Source organism: Octodon degus, unplaced genomic scaffold (genome assembly GCF_000260255.1).
Source record: "Octodon degus isolate 3935 unplaced genomic scaffold, OctDeg1.0 scaffold00135, whole genome shotgun sequence".
Classification (NCBI taxonomy): Eukaryota; Metazoa; Chordata; class Mammalia; order Rodentia; family Octodontidae; genus Octodon; species Octodon degus.
In genome coordinates, this window is record NW_004524711.1 from 5,770,206 (window position 1) to 5,786,273 (window position 16,068).

At 55.1% G+C, this 16,068-nt stretch overlaps 1 protein-coding gene across 14 annotated transcripts in view; it reads left to right on the forward strand.

Annotated features, from left to right (window-relative positions):
* The first annotated feature begins 2,439 nt into the window (after positions 1 to 2,439).
* The window catches only part of Tns1 (tensin 1), a 102,231-nt gene continuing 88,602 nt past the window's right edge, over positions 2,440 to 16,068 (forward strand). For 5 of the 14 annotated variants that reach the window (XM_023701418.1, XM_023701421.1, XM_023701420.1 and 2 more), the window contains exons 1-6: positions 4,380 to 4,527; positions 9,618 to 9,679; positions 11,774 to 11,954; positions 14,307 to 14,357; positions 15,043 to 15,165; positions 15,539 to 15,603. In XM_023701418.1, coding sequence (XP_023557186.1) covers positions 4,492 to 4,527; positions 9,618 to 9,679; positions 11,774 to 11,954; positions 14,307 to 14,357; positions 15,043 to 15,165; positions 15,539 to 15,603 — 518 coding nt within the window. In that variant the 5' untranslated portion in view covers positions 4,380 to 4,491. Of the gene's footprint in view, positions 2,482 to 3,599; positions 3,651 to 4,379; positions 4,528 to 6,191; positions 6,195 to 8,054; positions 8,444 to 9,617; positions 9,680 to 11,773; positions 11,955 to 14,306; positions 14,358 to 15,042; positions 15,166 to 15,538; positions 15,604 to 16,068 lie in introns of those variants that run through there. The other 9 variants (XM_023701427.1, XM_023701428.1, XM_023701429.1 and 6 more) reach the window with 7 other exon arrangements.

Below are 16,068 nucleotides of genomic sequence, written 5' to 3' on the forward strand. Positions count from 1 at the left end.
GAACACGGCAGGACAGCTCTGGGTGGTGAGGCTGGGAGGGGCCTCTGGAAATTTTTAGCTCTTCAGAAAGCATGTGCAGCAATAAGTTGAAGGCATCTGATCGCTGGCAAGTGCTGCCCTGTGGCTGGCCTCCAGCTCGCAGGGGGAGGGGCTGGGGCAAAGGGGATGGTGCTCAGAGGATCACTGGCAGGAAGAGGATGGTTCTGCTGTTCTGCGAGGCCTGTGGTTTCTAATATCGACCCCGCTCCCTTGTCTGCCCCATGCCAGGCATGCATGGGGTGGTCTGGAGGGGCAGGGTGGGCCCATGGGTTGTGTGGGGCGATGCCCTGAGGGTGGGATAATAATTAATAGCAATCGCCAGCACGGCCTGAGAGGTTCCTCCTGTTTCTTCTGTAAGGAACTCACTGCCCTTCTCCATTTGGTTGCCGCAGAATCACTCTAGGCCATCTGGCCAGAGCAGCCAGGAAGATGTGGCTTGCTGGCGTCTACCAGTCAGCAGCAGGGGTCCAGGCGTGGCCCTGGGTGGCTCCCTAGTCATCTGGGAGCCTGTTGGATGCATACCTACCTGGGTCCCTGCATGGATGTCACTGACTCAGCCTGCGGGTGGGGCCCAGGCACCATAGGTCTGCTCTGCTGAGAGCTGGCCCGTTGGGGCACCTCCGTAGAGAGGACACAGAGGAGCTCTTCAGCCCCTGGGGTGGGCATGTAGATGGCTCTACACCCCGCTCCTCCCATTTCTGTCCACTCCAGGGAGGCTGGGTCCTCCCATGGTCAGGGAGGGCTGTGGAGTTGGGAGCTCTGGGTTCACATCTCTGCTTCTGGGGAGACTCTGCACAGACACGGTCCCAGGGCAGCTTCCCAGGGGCCCTCATCTTCCCCAGGAGATCAGAGCTGCTCAGTGAAAAGGCAGTGGGGCTGTCTCCGTGCCAGTTAGAGGTCTCAGGTGAGTGTCACAGAGCCCTGTACAAGAAAGGGAGGGGTAGGGCTGTGGGGAGTCTGGTGGGCCAACATGGCCAGGGAGGACCCCAGGGCTAGCACCCACTCCCACTTGAGTCTTGTCACATTACAGGAGGCAAAGGGCGTGACCTGGTCGGGAGAGCTCAGGGCAGAGTCCTGGGGGTTTCCTGAGGGCTCAAGTGTCTCCTGTCCAGTGGCCTGTGGCCCATGAGTGGGAACTCAAGGAGGGAAATAGTTGGGGTTTAGGATTAGGGCTGAGCTGGGAGGGGCAGAAGATGACAGCTTGGAGGTTAGGGAGCTTTAGGTTGAGTTGGCATGTTACTTTCTCTCTTTACTGAGATAAAATACCCCACACCCAAAGTTAAAGGAGGAAAGGTTTATTCAGCTCACAGTTTGTGGAGGTTTCAGCTCATAATCAGCTGGTTCCAAAGCAGGGTGGCGTGGCACAAGGGCAATAGTTCAAGGGGGCAGAAGACAGCAAAAGCAGCAAGAGCAAAGGCGGGGGTGGGCTGGGGGAGCTTCTTCCTCCCTTGGCTGGTGAGCAGGCCTCCCGCCCTCTGCACTGTCTCCTGCCCTCCTCTTGCACAGGCTCAGGATGTTCGCAAAGTGAGAACCCTGGCTCCCTGCTGAGTCCCTTAGTTGAACTTCTTAACTTTTAGAGATGACACAGTGTGTCAACCATTAGAGTGGATAAAAATGTTGCTGGATGATACCACAATTGTAGGGAAACAAGCCATGTATATTCCCACAGTGAGACCCTTCCTAAAGCAGATAGAGAGGCTGACCAGAGCTCAGATCCTTTCCTGCTGTGGTGGCCATGGAGGGCTTCGTGGACGAGGGAATGCTCCACTTTGGCATGGAGTGAAGCCACTCCAGGAGAAGAGGCAAGGCCTAGTTGTGCCAATAAGTGAGGGCCGTGTAGCAGCCAGGTCTGATGGAGCAGCTTTGTGGATGGAGACTGGGGTCTGTGAGGACAGTGGCGGGGGAGGGGGGAGGCCTTGGCAGCCCACCGGAACAATGGAGCAGGCTTCTACCCCGCTGCTGCGGCCTCATGCAAGGTGTGAGGCCCGAGGTGAATCCAAATCCTGTTCTCCCCATTAGAATTGGTACTTTTGGGTTGCTTACTCACCTTCTTAGCTCTAAAGTAATACTGAGAGACCATCATGGCCCCCACCTCTCTGTATGCTGGATGTGAATAGTGTAGGTAAAAACCCCCTAGCCTGAGCGAGAGATGGAGAGCAACTATGGAGTCATTTCTTGTTCCATTTTAGGTGGTTACCTTCCTCAGGGGAAGTGTGCAGGAGTGGGTGAGTCTAGTACTAGCAGGGTCCTGCTCTGTTTTCAGTACTCTGCTTTTCAAGTTCAGGGCTGGCCAGGTTAGGTCTGAGTCCCCTGGGTTGGCATCACCCTGAGCCTGTCCCTGCCACCAATCCTGTGGAAATTTGCTCCGGGGCCTCACTGCTCTCTGCTTTTTGTCTGCAGCCCATCGCTGCTGAGAATGCGCTGAAGAATGTAGTGGACGCGGTGAGTGGCCATGGGCAGCCAGGACTTGGTTGGGTGGGTCTGCAGGAAAGTGAACAGGTGTTGGGGGTGTCCTTCTGGATTTGGGGAGCTTGGGGGAAGTCCCAGGGTGCTGGTGGTCTTGAGAGCGAGCTGGGTATCAGACATCACTGTGTGTTCAGGCGTGGGCGCTAGGGAGCTGGGCAGGAGGAGACGGAGAGGCCAGTGGTGAAATGTGGGCTTCTTTATTAAATGTGTAGAATGCAAAAAAAGTGAGCAGATCTTGCCTCACAGGCCTGACTTAGCAGAGAGACAGTTTTCTCAAGGGGGTGGAAGAGGAAAGGGGAATGTGGGTGAGTTCCGCAATGGGGAAATTGAGGTTAGCTTTGGAGGGTGTTTCTCATCAGTAAGAAACCCACAACATGACGTCATGCATTTGCATTTGGTGGACCTGAGTTCAAATCCCGACTCTGCCAAGGTTTGAATATTTTTTATTGTGTGATACTATATCCCTAGGTCTTTTTTTACTTTTTTTTTTTTTTTTTTTGAGATAAGGTATTGCCTTATTGATAAGCTGCCTAGGCTTCACTCTTAATTGTGATCTTCTCTTTTCAGCCTCCCAGAATGCTAAGATCACAAGCATGTATCACCATGCCCAGATGTGTCTCTTCCTTCTTTATCTCCTCCTCCTCCACCTCCTCTGTCTCCTCCTCCTCCTCCTTCCCCTCCTCTTGGCCGTCCTCCTTTTTCTCCCCTTCCTCTTCCTCCTCCTCATTCATATAAGAGATTAAACACAGTTCTTCACACATGCTATGTAAGCACTCTGCCTCTGAGCTACATCCCTGGCTTGTACGGTTCCAATTGTATAGGTTTGTGCAGGGCATGAGCCGGTCTGTGCCTGAATTTTCTAATCTGCAAAATGGGAATAATCTCTCCCATAGCAGCAGTCATGAGATGAAAATGAGAGGGTTTGCCTAGCTTTGAGGGTCTCTTGTGGCTGGAGGAAAATCTGATAGAAGGCCTCTGGCTCCTGGGTGGATGCCCTCCCCTCTGCCGTGACACACCAGCAGGTGGAAGAGTGCTGCCCTCCCTGTCTAACTGAACCCATTCCCCTCTCTTGATCACTTTTTTTCTGCCTTCAGGGAGAAGGAGGCTCGAGGGGTGGAAACTCAAGGAAAAGCCTGGAGGACGACGTAAGTGCTGGCGGGAAGATCTGGGTTCCTGGTCTTGGGGGGTAAGGTCAAGGAGCAAGGTCCTGTCCTTTCTTGTGGGGCTTCCTTGCCTGCACTGCAGAAGGGCAGTAACCCATTGACTGGAAGCTGGGCCTCAGGCTGCGTCCATAAAAGCTCGGGGAGGGATGTGGGAGGGCTCCTCTGTGAGCCTGGCATGGTGGCAGACACTCTCAGAAGGGGTAAAGGGAACAGTTAAACAACGGCAAGAGGGATGGGGCCAGAGGAAGAGGACCCTGGGCTCTTGGGGGTCCCTGGATCTTGGGGGTGTGGTAGAGGATGTGGCTATTCTTGGGAGCAGGGCGGGAGTTGTTGGGAATGCAGCCTTGCATGCAGTTTAGCTGCTGGAGATTTGGGAAGGTGGGAGATGGACCAGCTGATGCTCCGGCCCTCTTCCCTTGTTTTAGTGGTGGTGCAGATGGAGGGGCAGATGCCTTCAGCAGAAGGGACCCTGCTGCAGGCAGGTCTGTGAGTGGCTTGTTTGTCTCTCCACCCTGTGCTAGACCCCACAGAAGTGCGCCCCCAGCTCACATTGTGCTGGCCTCTGTGCCTTCACTGCTGTTCTTCAGAGGAACAGGGAGTGGTTTTGGCGGTTGGCACAGGGGGAGCTGTTGATGGCATGGGGCCCTATCATCTGACAGCTGCCTGACCCACAGTGGGGAGGGCCCCGCAGGGAGGTGCTGGGAGCAGGAGGCAGCTCCCGCAGGCGACTGCACTGCTGCGCCCTGTCCAGGGGGTCCCACACGCCCGCACGAAGGAGCAAAGTTTTGGGGCCCGACCTGGGTGTCCAGGACAAGCAGGGAAGATGCCTCCCAAGCTAGCAGTCAAGGCTGTGCACAAGGTATGGGGCTTCCTCTGGGCACAGACAAGTGAACTGGCGAGCTCCCCGTCGAGGCTGGTGATGTTTCTGGGCCGGAGCATAGGGGACAGTAATTTGTGTGTGTGTGTGTGTGTGTGTGTGTGTGTGTGTGTGTGTGTGTATCTACTATTGAGGATGAACAAGATTAAAGTATGCAAAGCCAAAGCACGGAGTATGTGCTTAACAAATGTTGGCCATTCTTACTAATTTCTGCAATTTTGGTTAGGGGCTCAGAGTTGGGCCTCATGACATCTCTGTTGCTCACGCTGTGACTGTATTTGTGAGGAAACGGAGGCTTGAGTGGCTCCGGCAATGCCACGCCTTCCCTTCTTGGGATGCTGCTTGCACCTGGTGTCATCAAGGACTCCCGACCCTTCACCAGGGGACAGGGTGATAGTTAGAGCCGTAGGTACATTTAGAAGCCACATCCTGCAGCTCCCTATACTGCCAGCCTGGGCTGGACAGAGACTAGGCACTAAAGCCACAGGAAGAGAGAATGGGTTAGACATCATGGAGAGCTGCTGCTGACGAGGGCCTGTGTGGTCTTGGTCCCACAGAAGAAAGAGGTGGCTGTCTAGTTGGGATTGAGGGCTTTCACATGTGTGCATGAGGGTGGGAGTTTACTACATCCCCGGCCCTTTTTATTTTTTATTTTGAGACACAGTCTTGCTAAATTGCTGGGTTGTCCAGGCTGGGTTTGAATTTGGTATCTTCTTGCCTCAGCCTCCCAGAGTGTTGAGCTTATAGATGTGGAGCAGCACACATGGCTCTAAAAAGTTTTGTTGATCTGGATGAATGGTGTGTTTGTACGGCAGGGTGTGTAGTGGTGGCATCTTGCCTGGAAACGGGAGGAAGGAATAATGAGGCTGACTAGTCAGCTAACGGTGTGTGTAGCAGTATAGGCAGGCAGATTCCAGGCTGGCTTAGGTATTGTAGGGAGGACAGGGAACCGCACGCGTGTGTATGTATGTGTGTGCATGCGCGCACTAGAGATTGAACCCCAGTAAGGTACCTCATGCATGCTAGGCAAGAATTATATAACCAAACTCTGCCCCAACCCTTTAAATTTTTTATTATTTATTTTCATGGTAGTGGGGACTGAACCCAGGGCTTTCTTACTGAGTTACATCCCCAGCCCTCTTTTTTTATTTTTATTTTGAGGCAAGGTCTCACTAAGTTGCCCAGGCTGGGATCCAACTTGAGATCCTTCTGCCTCAGCCTCCCGAGTATCAGCTGGGGCTACAGATGTGCTTCCTTGTATCCAGCTAGGAGACGCACTTTTAAGGCTCTTAGACACCTGTTCCAGGTTGGATGACCCCGGGAGCCATTGGGCAGTGCCTGATCAGCTGCCGTGCTATCCTGCAGTCCACCCTGGGAAGGAAGCCTGTTCGCCACAGCGTGCTTGTGACGGTGCTTGCAGCTAGGATAATGTGCTGTTTGCTGTGCTATTTCCCTGACTCTGGCCTGAGGCCCGGGACGCACCGGCACAGGATGGCCATTTCCCTCTGCCAGAGGTGATGTGGAGTGGAGTTTATGGATGGTATGCTCTGTCGCACTTTGTTTTGGAAAAATCCAGGCTGGTGGGCAGGAAGGAGAGGGGAAGGGGTGTGGCCAGAGGGGCTGGGGCTGCTCAGGGCCCCCTAGAGGACGTATAGGAATGGGGATGGGCCCCTCACACAGGCTGGTTGCCACCTCAGGCTGCCTGTCATGGCTCTCTCCTCCCAACTGTGACCCCTGGGGACTCAGGCTCAGGAAACAGCTTTGCTTTTGGTCCAGAGTTGTTATGTTTGGTCTGTGGACCTCAAAGGAAGGCAGGACTCTTCCCACAGGGCATTGCTTCAAATCAACCCCACCCAAGGCTCGAGCTTCCCACCCTTGCAGTAGGGAGAGGAAGAAGGCAGTAAATAACAGAGCCTAGGGGGCTAATCTTGAGCCACCCAAGAGTGTCGGCACCCACCTGAAGCCTCGGCTGGATCTGCAGCAGGAAGGATGAGGGTTAGATACCAGGAGGAACTTCCTGACGGTGGGAAAGGCTGTGGAATCTCCTTTTACAGAGACTTTTCAGCAAAGGCGACTGTGTTTGAAGATGAGGATGGGAGGGCTCTTGTTGGTGCCTAGGGAGTTGGATCAAAACTTCTATTATTGGTCTTAGACTTGGGAGGGGCTAAGAGGAAGTTCAAAGCCCTGTGGGTTAAAGGCTTTCAAATCTCCAGAGAGGAAAAGCTTAGGATTACAGGCAGGCAGAGAGTTTATTTTTACTTTAAAAATAAAGCCAGTAAAGTGCTCCCTAGGGACTCTGAGTGGAGTAGGTAGGAGGTGCTGCGAGCATTGTGTTGTACCCATTTTACAGATGGATAGCTGAAGCCACACTACTTCTCAGCCTAGCCCTGTTGCTGAGTGGCTTCTCTGTAGGGTGTCTGCTCTCTGCAGTCAGGCCTCATCCCCTGCGTTTCCTGGTGCCTAGTGCTTGGCCTGGCTTGCAGCTGGGGCCCTGTGAGGGAATGCTCACCATGATCAGGCCCGGAGACGATGGGTGGCCTCGACTTGGTCCAAGCCCTCTATGATAGTGCTGCCCCTGGAGGCATGGTGTTCAGCCCAGAGGTCACCTGAGCCTTTCGGGGCATGAGGGTGCGCTTTCACCCCCACCACCCGCTGCCCCGGCCCATCTGCTGGATGAGATCTCCGAGTGGGGCCGAGAGCACCAGCATGCAGTGTCTGCGGAGCACATTGGCTCCCTGCTGGCCAGGCTCACAAGCCCCCGCTGCAGAAAACAGGAAGCCCAGCAGTTCGAGGCCGCCCAGTGATTCATTAGGGGATGACAGCCCAGCTGTTCGTCCCTGTCCTCTACGGCAGGTCACCGTCCGGGGCAGCTTCCTCCCCCGCCCCCTCCTTGCTCTAGCCCCCCCCCCCCACTGGTGGAGCAGAGCAGGCTTGGACTTTGCCTTATCACCTCGGGGGGTGGTGTGGCCAGACTGTGCTTGGGCCAAGTTTGTATTTATCTGCCCTGGCTTTTCTGGGGTGGGGAGGCTGAGGAATGTGGAGTGTCATAACGTTTGCAGGAAGGTGGTGAAGAACGGCAGCCAGGTCTCCCAGCTTTCTCGTCCTTTGTCCTCCTCCCCTGTGCCTTTGGAGGCTCCCAACTCCCCTGGGCTCCCCAGTGCCCAGGCCAAGCCTGCTTCGACCCACCACACCGTGTCCCTCTGTCCCTGTGCCCAGATCCACGTTCTTGGCCCAACCTCAGACCTTGGCTAAGTTGTGGCTTCCAGTTGTTCGAAGCAGCTGTGGTGGCTTCCTCCAAAAGTGGCTGTGGATCAGCAGCAGATGGAACCCGAGGGGCTATTTATAGTAGGGTGGCCCTAGGGCCTGGAGCAGGGCCAGGGCCTGGGGAGAGTCAGGGACTCCTCATCAGGGACTGGGGAAGTGAGATGGATGAAGTGTTGGGTTTCTGTGCTCCTCTGGGTGGCTAGTTTTTAAACAGCTTGGTTAGGGACTTGAAAACCAAACACAACCCCTCTGGCCCCTCTTCCTGGTCTGACTCATGCAAAACCGAGGCCCTGGGCCAGCAGAGCTGCTGAGACTGAGGAAGGTTCCACCCGACAGGCCCATTTGGCTCTTGGCACCTTGCTCTGCGGCCACTGCTGAGCCGTTCAGAGCTGGAGGAGCCCAGGCAGGGACTCTGGGCGCAGCCTTCTGAGGCCCACCCGCCTGGGGTGCTGCACCGAGAGCTTTCCTCTTGGCCAGTCACCCTGACCTTGGGCTCAGCTGGGAGCTGGGCCTCAGTGCCCATCCCTGCCTCCTAGGCACTGCAGCAGGGGTCTCTTGTGCTGGGGAATCTGTGATTAAGGCTTGGCTTGGAGTGCGAGTCGTGCTTGGTCATCAGCTTCCCAGGGACTTGGGGGTGAGTCACTGGGTCCCCAGTGTTTCTTCTCCTTGGTAGATTTCATCTTCCAAGAGCTGATTGCAACTTGGCCATTGAGGTTGGCAGGTTTCTGGGGGGAGCTGATGGGCTTAGAGGCCCAGCCTGGGCCTGAGAATCTGGACACTGGGCATCTCAGCTCTGCATTTTGGGAGGTGGTGCAAAGGATGGGCAGCTGCTGGTGGGAGCAGGTAGCCAGTTGTGACTTCCTACAGGGGTGAAGGTTGTAACCCTCCTTTCAGTTACTGCTGTCTTAATTGTACTTGATGTATAATAGCAACAGCAAAACTATCAGTCGCCATTTATTAAAGCCAGGCATTAAGCAGAACTTCTCAGCTCTGTGATCTCCTTGCATCCCCAGGCAAGCCCTGAAGTCTCATCTTGCGTGTGACATTTCAGTAGGCTCAGGGGGTTAAGTCACCAGCCAGGCTGCCCTGCCCAGCAGGATGCTGAAACCCAGAGCCCAGGGCCTGGGGAGCTGTGTGACACCTGTTGCTGTGGGATGGGGTCTGCCACACCTGTTTACCTAATTTTGTACAGTCAGCATCCCAGGATGGGAGTAGATGGGGGAGGGTAGCATCCGCTGTGTTCTCAAGGCCACGGCTCACCACGGCTAATACGTGATATACTGGGCCATTCTGTCTCAAGTCACTTGACTGAATGACCCGCTGCTGCTGTCACCGCTTGCAAGGAGGGAGGGGAGTGTGGGGTGACGGTGGTGTCTGAGAAGTTGGCTCAAGAGCTGCACAGAGGGAAGCCACGCTCATCTTCCCATTGCTCTCAGGGGGCACTGTGCTGACCTGCTTGGGCCATCACTGAGGGGGTCCAGGGAATCTGAGGAGATGTGTTGATGGGTTTCTGCTGATTTAGTGGCTGTTACCTGAGTCCACAGGACAAGGCTGGGAGCATTTCTCAACTGGGGAGGGGTTTCTTCCTTCTGTGCCTTTTGGGGCTGCGCACGGGCAAGCGTGCTCATGTGCAATTGGCATTGACTGCGTTTGGCTCCGGCTGCTGTGCTGCTGGAACAGCAGGGCTGGAGTGCCAGCAGAGAAAGCAGAGGATCTGTGCTTGTCCGCGGCCCTGACGCTCCTATGTGCTGCTCTTGCTGCTGCCCTCCTGCCCGCTCCCAGTAATGCTGCCTCTTTTCTCTTTCCAGGGAGCCACTAGAGTCCCACCAAGTGTCCCACCAAGTGTCCAGCCTCTTCCACAGCCCATCAGGTAGGCCTGGCCCACGAGGGTGTGGCATGGGGTGGAGGCCCACAGGCAGGGGTCATGGTAGGTGCTTTTCTTGTTTTATGCTTGGGTCACCAAGATCAAAGCCGTCAAGCTGCAGCGAGAACGCATATGCAGGGAGATGGGCCTTGGCAACTGTTATGCGTTGAGTTCCGCCACTAAACCTGACCTTGAGCTGGATTCTTTATTTACCTGCATGAACTCATCTAGGCCTTGCCACACAGCCTGGCAAGGTACGCTGGCAGACAGAGAAACAAGTTGCAGAGGGACGAGGTGGGTTGTCAGAGATCACACAGCCTCCCAGAGGCAGCACTTAGGAGACTGGCTGGCCCTGAGGCTGTGCTAGCAGATCTCATCCTTTGCAGAGGTTCGTATGGGGAGGGGGGATGTTTGTCAAAGGGAGCTCCTCTATGTGGGGACGGGGTGCTGAAGGGCTGTACTTGTGTCCAGGGTCTCTGCTTTGGAGCACCCACCCACTGAGTCTTCCAAGGTGAATGAGAATGCTGGCCCTAGCAAGCAGCTGCAACCCTAGCGATGGTGGTTCAGCTGCCTGGGCTGAGGTGGAGATTTAGATGACCACTTCCCTGCACCTAGGAAAAACTGGGAGCATATGGGGTGCAAGGCTGAGACTGCCCAGCTGGTGGCGCTGTTCTGTCCTCATTTTATTCCTCAGGGAGCAGCTTGGGGACCTGGCAGATAAATGTCCAGGGTTGGCTCCATCTGACTCATGCCTGTCACCACCATTTCTCCTCTCACTATCTTACCAAGCTGGCAAGATGGGAGCTGGGCTCACAAGTTGTCCTAATAGTGCTGTCCCTTCTCAGGAGCCAGGACAGAGGGATACTGTGGACAGTGACAAGACTGGTCTAGTTAGCTAGTCTCTCTGCCCTGGTGCCCATCTTGGAAGTTACAAGTGCCTGTGGCTCCCTGTCCCAGCCTGCCCTTGGGTAGGCAGGGGCCTGAAGGCAGAATCCCGACCGCATGGCTGCTGGGAGAAATTTATCCCAGGGACCAGGAGTGGCCAGGGCACAAAGGTCTGACTCATACTGGACTCCATAGCCCTGGCCTCTGGTACCACTCAATCCTGGTGGAGATCTGGATTCTCCCAGGCCCCTTGCTGCCCCCGGGCTTGTTCTCACCATCACTGTTAAACGCCTCTCCAGTCTGCACTGCACCCTGTCCTGGTGGGAGGCTAGTGAAATGGAATCAGTGCTGGCCACCACTGATAGAGAGGGAAGCCAGGGGCTGGAAGACAGTGGTGCGGTGACAGGGGTGTGTGGGGGTGCCTCTCGGGCTTCACTAGTGGGCATCCTGGGCCATGCCCTGGAGAAGAAGCCAGGCCATGTATAAAGATGTGAGGTCCTAACTCTCCCCAAGCGCCCAGCTCAGTGGCCTGCTTCTTCAAGGAACTGCCCACCACAGCCTCAGCGAAGACCCTATGTCCTTTCCTGGGCCCTTAGAATTGGGGGTGCCATAGCCACGAAGCAGCTGTGGTAGGTAATAGGAACAGAAAAGCAGTCAAAGGTGGGGAGACAGCCAGGGCCAAGGGCAGGAGCCAGTCTGCCTTAAGAGTACACATGGTGGTCTGCCTTGCAGGGACTTCAGGTGAGTGCATCACCTGCGCTGTCCCCTTGCTGAGAGGCCTCATACTCCCTCACAGCTAGCAAGCAGGGGAGGCAGCTGAAGTTTCCACTCAGATACTGGAGAGCCCAGGCACCCCTTCCTCTTTGGAGCTGACCTTGTGTCCTTCGGAAATTTCTCTGTTGCCAGGAGGGTGTGGTGTCCAGGGGCAGGGTGGGCACTGATCTGACCTCTGGAATCAAAGGATGACAGGAAAGGAGAATTGGGGTCCTCACCCCATTGGGTTCTGATGTGGCCTGAGGTATGTGCCGGCTCCAGCCCAGCTCCTTCTGTATGGTGCTCAGGCCTTACCAGGGGGAGCTCTGGGGCTTGGCTGTGGGCTGGAGCATGGGGCAAGCTCCTGGGGCTGAATGTGGGATCATCTGTGACGTGTTGAGGGTGCAGATAGCGGGGGCTTGCCTAAGGCACTGGGTTCTGATCGGGTCTCCTCTGCCACGGTCTCCCTAGAAACATGAGTGTGAGCCGGACCATGGAGGACAGCTGTGAGCTGGACCTGGTGTATGTCACAGAGCGGATCATCGCCGTGTCCTTCCCCAGCACAGCCAAGGAGGAAAACTTCAGAAGCAACCTCCGGGAGGTGGCCCAGATGCTGAAGTCCAAGCACGGAGGCAACTACCTGGTGAGGGCAGCGTTCTGCTCTTCCTCGGCCCAACACCGCTTCACTGCTATGGCCACTGCACCTGCTGGGCCAGTGCTCCCTCCTCCCTTGATTCACCTGGGATCTCTTCAGCCTGGGCCCTCACTTTGGTCTTCTCAAGTTGATTCTAAGGAAGACATCTGTAGCGAGTGCAGTCTCTCTCTCTCTCTCTCTCTCTCTCTCTCTCTCTCTCTCTCTCTCTCTAATGCAGGAGGGAAGCTAGCTAACAAAAGTTGATGCAATGGAGGCTTCCTGGGACCCAGGCCCTGTACTAAGTGCTTTGGCTTTCATGAAATCCCTGGAAAGCAGGGCTGACCAGATCGCTCAGCAGATTAAAGTGCCTGCTTAGACAGATGCAAGGACAGGGGTTAGATCCCCAGTGTGCTGTGCCAGCCCTGCCCCTGGGGCGCGCTGAGACAGGACTGAGACTGGGCATAGTGGCACATGCCTGTAATCCCAGAGCTTGGGAGACTGAAAACAGGAGAATCACTGAGTCTGATCTGTGTAGTAAGACCCTGTACTAAGTACATTAAAAAATAATAATAATAACAATAATAAAAAAAATTCCTGGAAAACAGACATTTGCTGCAGCAGAGAGGTAGGGTGATTTGGCTGAGGTCACAGGGTCTGGAGGTGGCAGCGTTAGTGGATTGTTGGTGTCTCTGAGAAGTCCTTGGCCAAAAATCATGGCCATGTATGTCTTTGAGGATTTTGTGGCTGGCCCAGAGGACATAGGTGAGTGATAGGGCCTGTGGAGGCCGCTAGTGCAGAAAGTCTGGGCCCAGAGAAGGGTCTGTGTTCCAGGGAAGTGCCTGTGGGCTAGGCCAGAGGCTGCCCGCCGGGCTGCAGAGGTCCGACAGGGAAGCCACATGAGTGTTCCAGGGTCGCTGACCATGAGGTAGACAACCACAAATTGTGTGGTCTACAAAGGGGGAAATCGATTCTTTCCCAGTTCTGAAGGCCACCAATCTGAAGGCAAGGTGTGGGGAGGGCTATACTCCTCTGTATTCCGGGTGGGAGAGTCCGTCTCGCCCTGTTCTGGCTTCTGGAGGCCCCCAGCACTCCTCAGCACTTCGTGGCTTGTAGCTGTACCAGGCTACTGCCTGCCTTCATCTTCATATGGCTTTTCGCCTGGATCTGCCTGTGTCCTCTTACTATAACGCCATCCAGTAATGGATTCAGGGCTCACCTTACATCTAAGATGATCTTATACCAAGGCCTTTAACACTTACAGAGACCCTGCTTCCCGAGCAGATGGTGTTCTGAAGTGCTGAGAGGGCATGCATTTTGGGGAACACTTCAGGCCACTGTAGAATCACCCATCTGTAGTGCTGGGGCGTAGCTAAGAGCTTGCCTTTAAACATCAGAAAGTCCTGGATTCCAGTTCTGTTTCTGTGCTTACCATGTGATCTTGGCTGCTTGGCTTCTTCACTAAGCCTCAGGTTTCCCATCTACAGAATGGGTCTGGTGACACGTGCTCCCTCTTTACAGCTGGTGAGAGAATTACGCAAGCTGTGAGGGTGTAAAGCCTTTAGCATGGGGCTGGTGGGACACTTGCTGAGAGTTAGCCACTGCGAATGGCACAAGATGTGCCCGTTTTGGGATGCAGGAGTGGCCTGGAAGCTGCCCAGATCCTTCCTGATTCCAGGAGTGCAGAATTCTGTGGGTCTCTGCTCTGCCACGGCTCTCTGTGTCTCTGGACTGTCTTGTCCCAGTAGAAGAAATAGTGGTCTTTGAGTTTCCGGGGCATTGGCTGGAGGTGGAGAATTCTGCACATCCCTTTGGAGGTGGGGAGAAGAATGCCTGAGACTGGGGAATCCCTGGCATCTATGAATACACGCTTGGAGCCATGTGCCGGGGGTCTGAGAGGGCCCACCAAGGATGTCTGCAGCCTCTGATGGAAGGTGTGAGGTGACTGAAAAATTGTACTGTCCTGGGATGAGATTCTGAAGTCATCCCTGGGTCTGGTTCCATCTCCTTCGCAGTCACAGTTATACGGGTACACAGTGGAGGCGGAGCCATGTCTGCAGCTCTCTGACAGCTGTTTGTGCTGGGCAGCCTGTATTGTGGGTGGGTGGTCTTTCTATCGGGGAGGGAGTCAGGGAGAGAGAGAGAGAGAGAGAGAGAGAGAGAGAGAGAGAGAGAGAGAGAGCCAGGGCCCTCGCTGTTAGACAGAGGTCAGTGCCACTCTGTCTGACTGTGCAGTGGGCTCTGCAGAGGACCTAAAAATGAGACCAACAGCCCCACTTGACGAATGGACATCCTTGCCACATCCCTCTTCTTCCCAGCCCTCTGCCCTTGCTGCTCACAGGCTCTTTCTTTGCCTCCTCCTAGCTGTTCAACCTCTCTGAGCGGAGACCCGACATCACGAAGCTCCATGCCAAGGTGAGCCCGTAGCTCTTTTGGGGTGACATCTGCTTGCCTGAAAGAGAAGGGAAAAGGTTCCTGCACTGAGATCTTGGGGAGTAGCACTGTGACAGTTGAAGCGCTGTAACTATTCAGAGTTCAAATGCATCTTACACCTGAAAAGCGGGTGATAGCACATTGATGGTTTCCATGACGCCAATCACAGAAAACATTGATCTGTGCGGTGACTTCCTATCCACACTTGTGCCCTGGGGAGCACTTGGGATCTCAGGGTGAGGCTTCAGGGTGAGAGTTTTACCTTGCAGATTTCAATTGGCCAGGAACTCCTCCTTTAGAGGTTCCTGCAGCAGTGTTTACTTTTTTTGCTCAGCAGGTTGTGTGGGGCTTTGCTGAGGGCCATGTTTGGGCCCCTCTGCACCTGTTGAGGTTAGAGTAGTATGCTAGAGACCCAGGGGTGCTTGGCTCCCAGCCTTTTCTTTACACATGTGAGGGAGCTGAGGCTGCTCTTGGGAATATGGCTTGCCAGTGAGTCATGCAGAGCCCAGACCTGGCCCAGGGTCTCCAGGCCTTGCGGTTCGCGTTGCTCTCCATGCTCAGCCTCCCAGCCAGGCTCACTAGCAGCACAGCAACTGAGGTGTGGCGTTGGGGTCCACCCTGGCTGCCGACTGACTCCCACGGGCTTCCTCTTTTCCGGTGGCCATAGGTGCTGGAGTTTGGCTGGCCTGACTTGCACACCCCGGCTCTGGAGAAGATCTGCAGCGTCTGCAAGGCTGTGGACACTTGGCTCAATGCAGACCCACACAATGTCGTCGTCCTGCACAACAAGGTCAGAGCGAGCCTGCAGTGTGTGTGGGCGAGTGCATATGTGTGCATGTGTGTGTGGCCGGATGTGTCCCTGTGGGAGTGTGTATACCCAGATGTGTTTCTGCAGCAGTGTGTGTCCCTGCCTGTGTCCTTGGACTGTTCGCCTGCACGTCTACCTATCTTCACCATTCTGAGGGATGATAGATTCTGTCTCAGGGGCATCTCCAAGAAGTGGGAGTGCCAGCTGTGTCCCCAATAGTGGGGGACCTTCGCACTTCCTCCTCAGCTCTCCCCAGGAACTGCACCCCACTTTCCAGCCCCTGTGTTCTTTCCTTCTGGGCTTCTGTGTGGTCACTGGGGCAGCCTTAGAAGTAAAGGTTGTCTTTCTCTTTCAGGGAAACCGAGGTAGGATAGGAGTTGTGATCGCGGCTTATATGCACTACAGCAACATTTCTGCCAGGTAGGAGGGCCTGAGTGTCTTGCCCCTGATCGCTGATAGCATGACTCTCCTCCTCCTTCCCCCTGTGGCCCTGGGGTGGTAGGGTCTGATAAAGGGGATGAGAGGGAACAGGGGGTGTAGGAGCCCAGAACAGGAGAAAGAACTGCCCACAGTGTTAAAGGCAGGAGCCCATGGGAGGAGAGAGGAGAATCTGTCCCCTCTCTGGGGCCCTGTGGGGACAGCCTTGGGAAGTGTGGCTCTGAGCACCCTACCCAGTCAGCCTCTTGGGGCCACCTGGTTTTTTTCCAACTGCCTTCTCTTTCCCTGGTGAGCAGGGTGGGAGTCAGAAAGAAATGTTGGATCAGGCCTAGGCTTGGTAGAACCATCTAGAAGTTATCTCTTCTGCCTCTCTGCTGCTCACCAGCAGGGCTTTCTTACTGTCCAGGGGTCATGGAGCAAGAATAGGGAGCAACTGGTGGCCAGTTC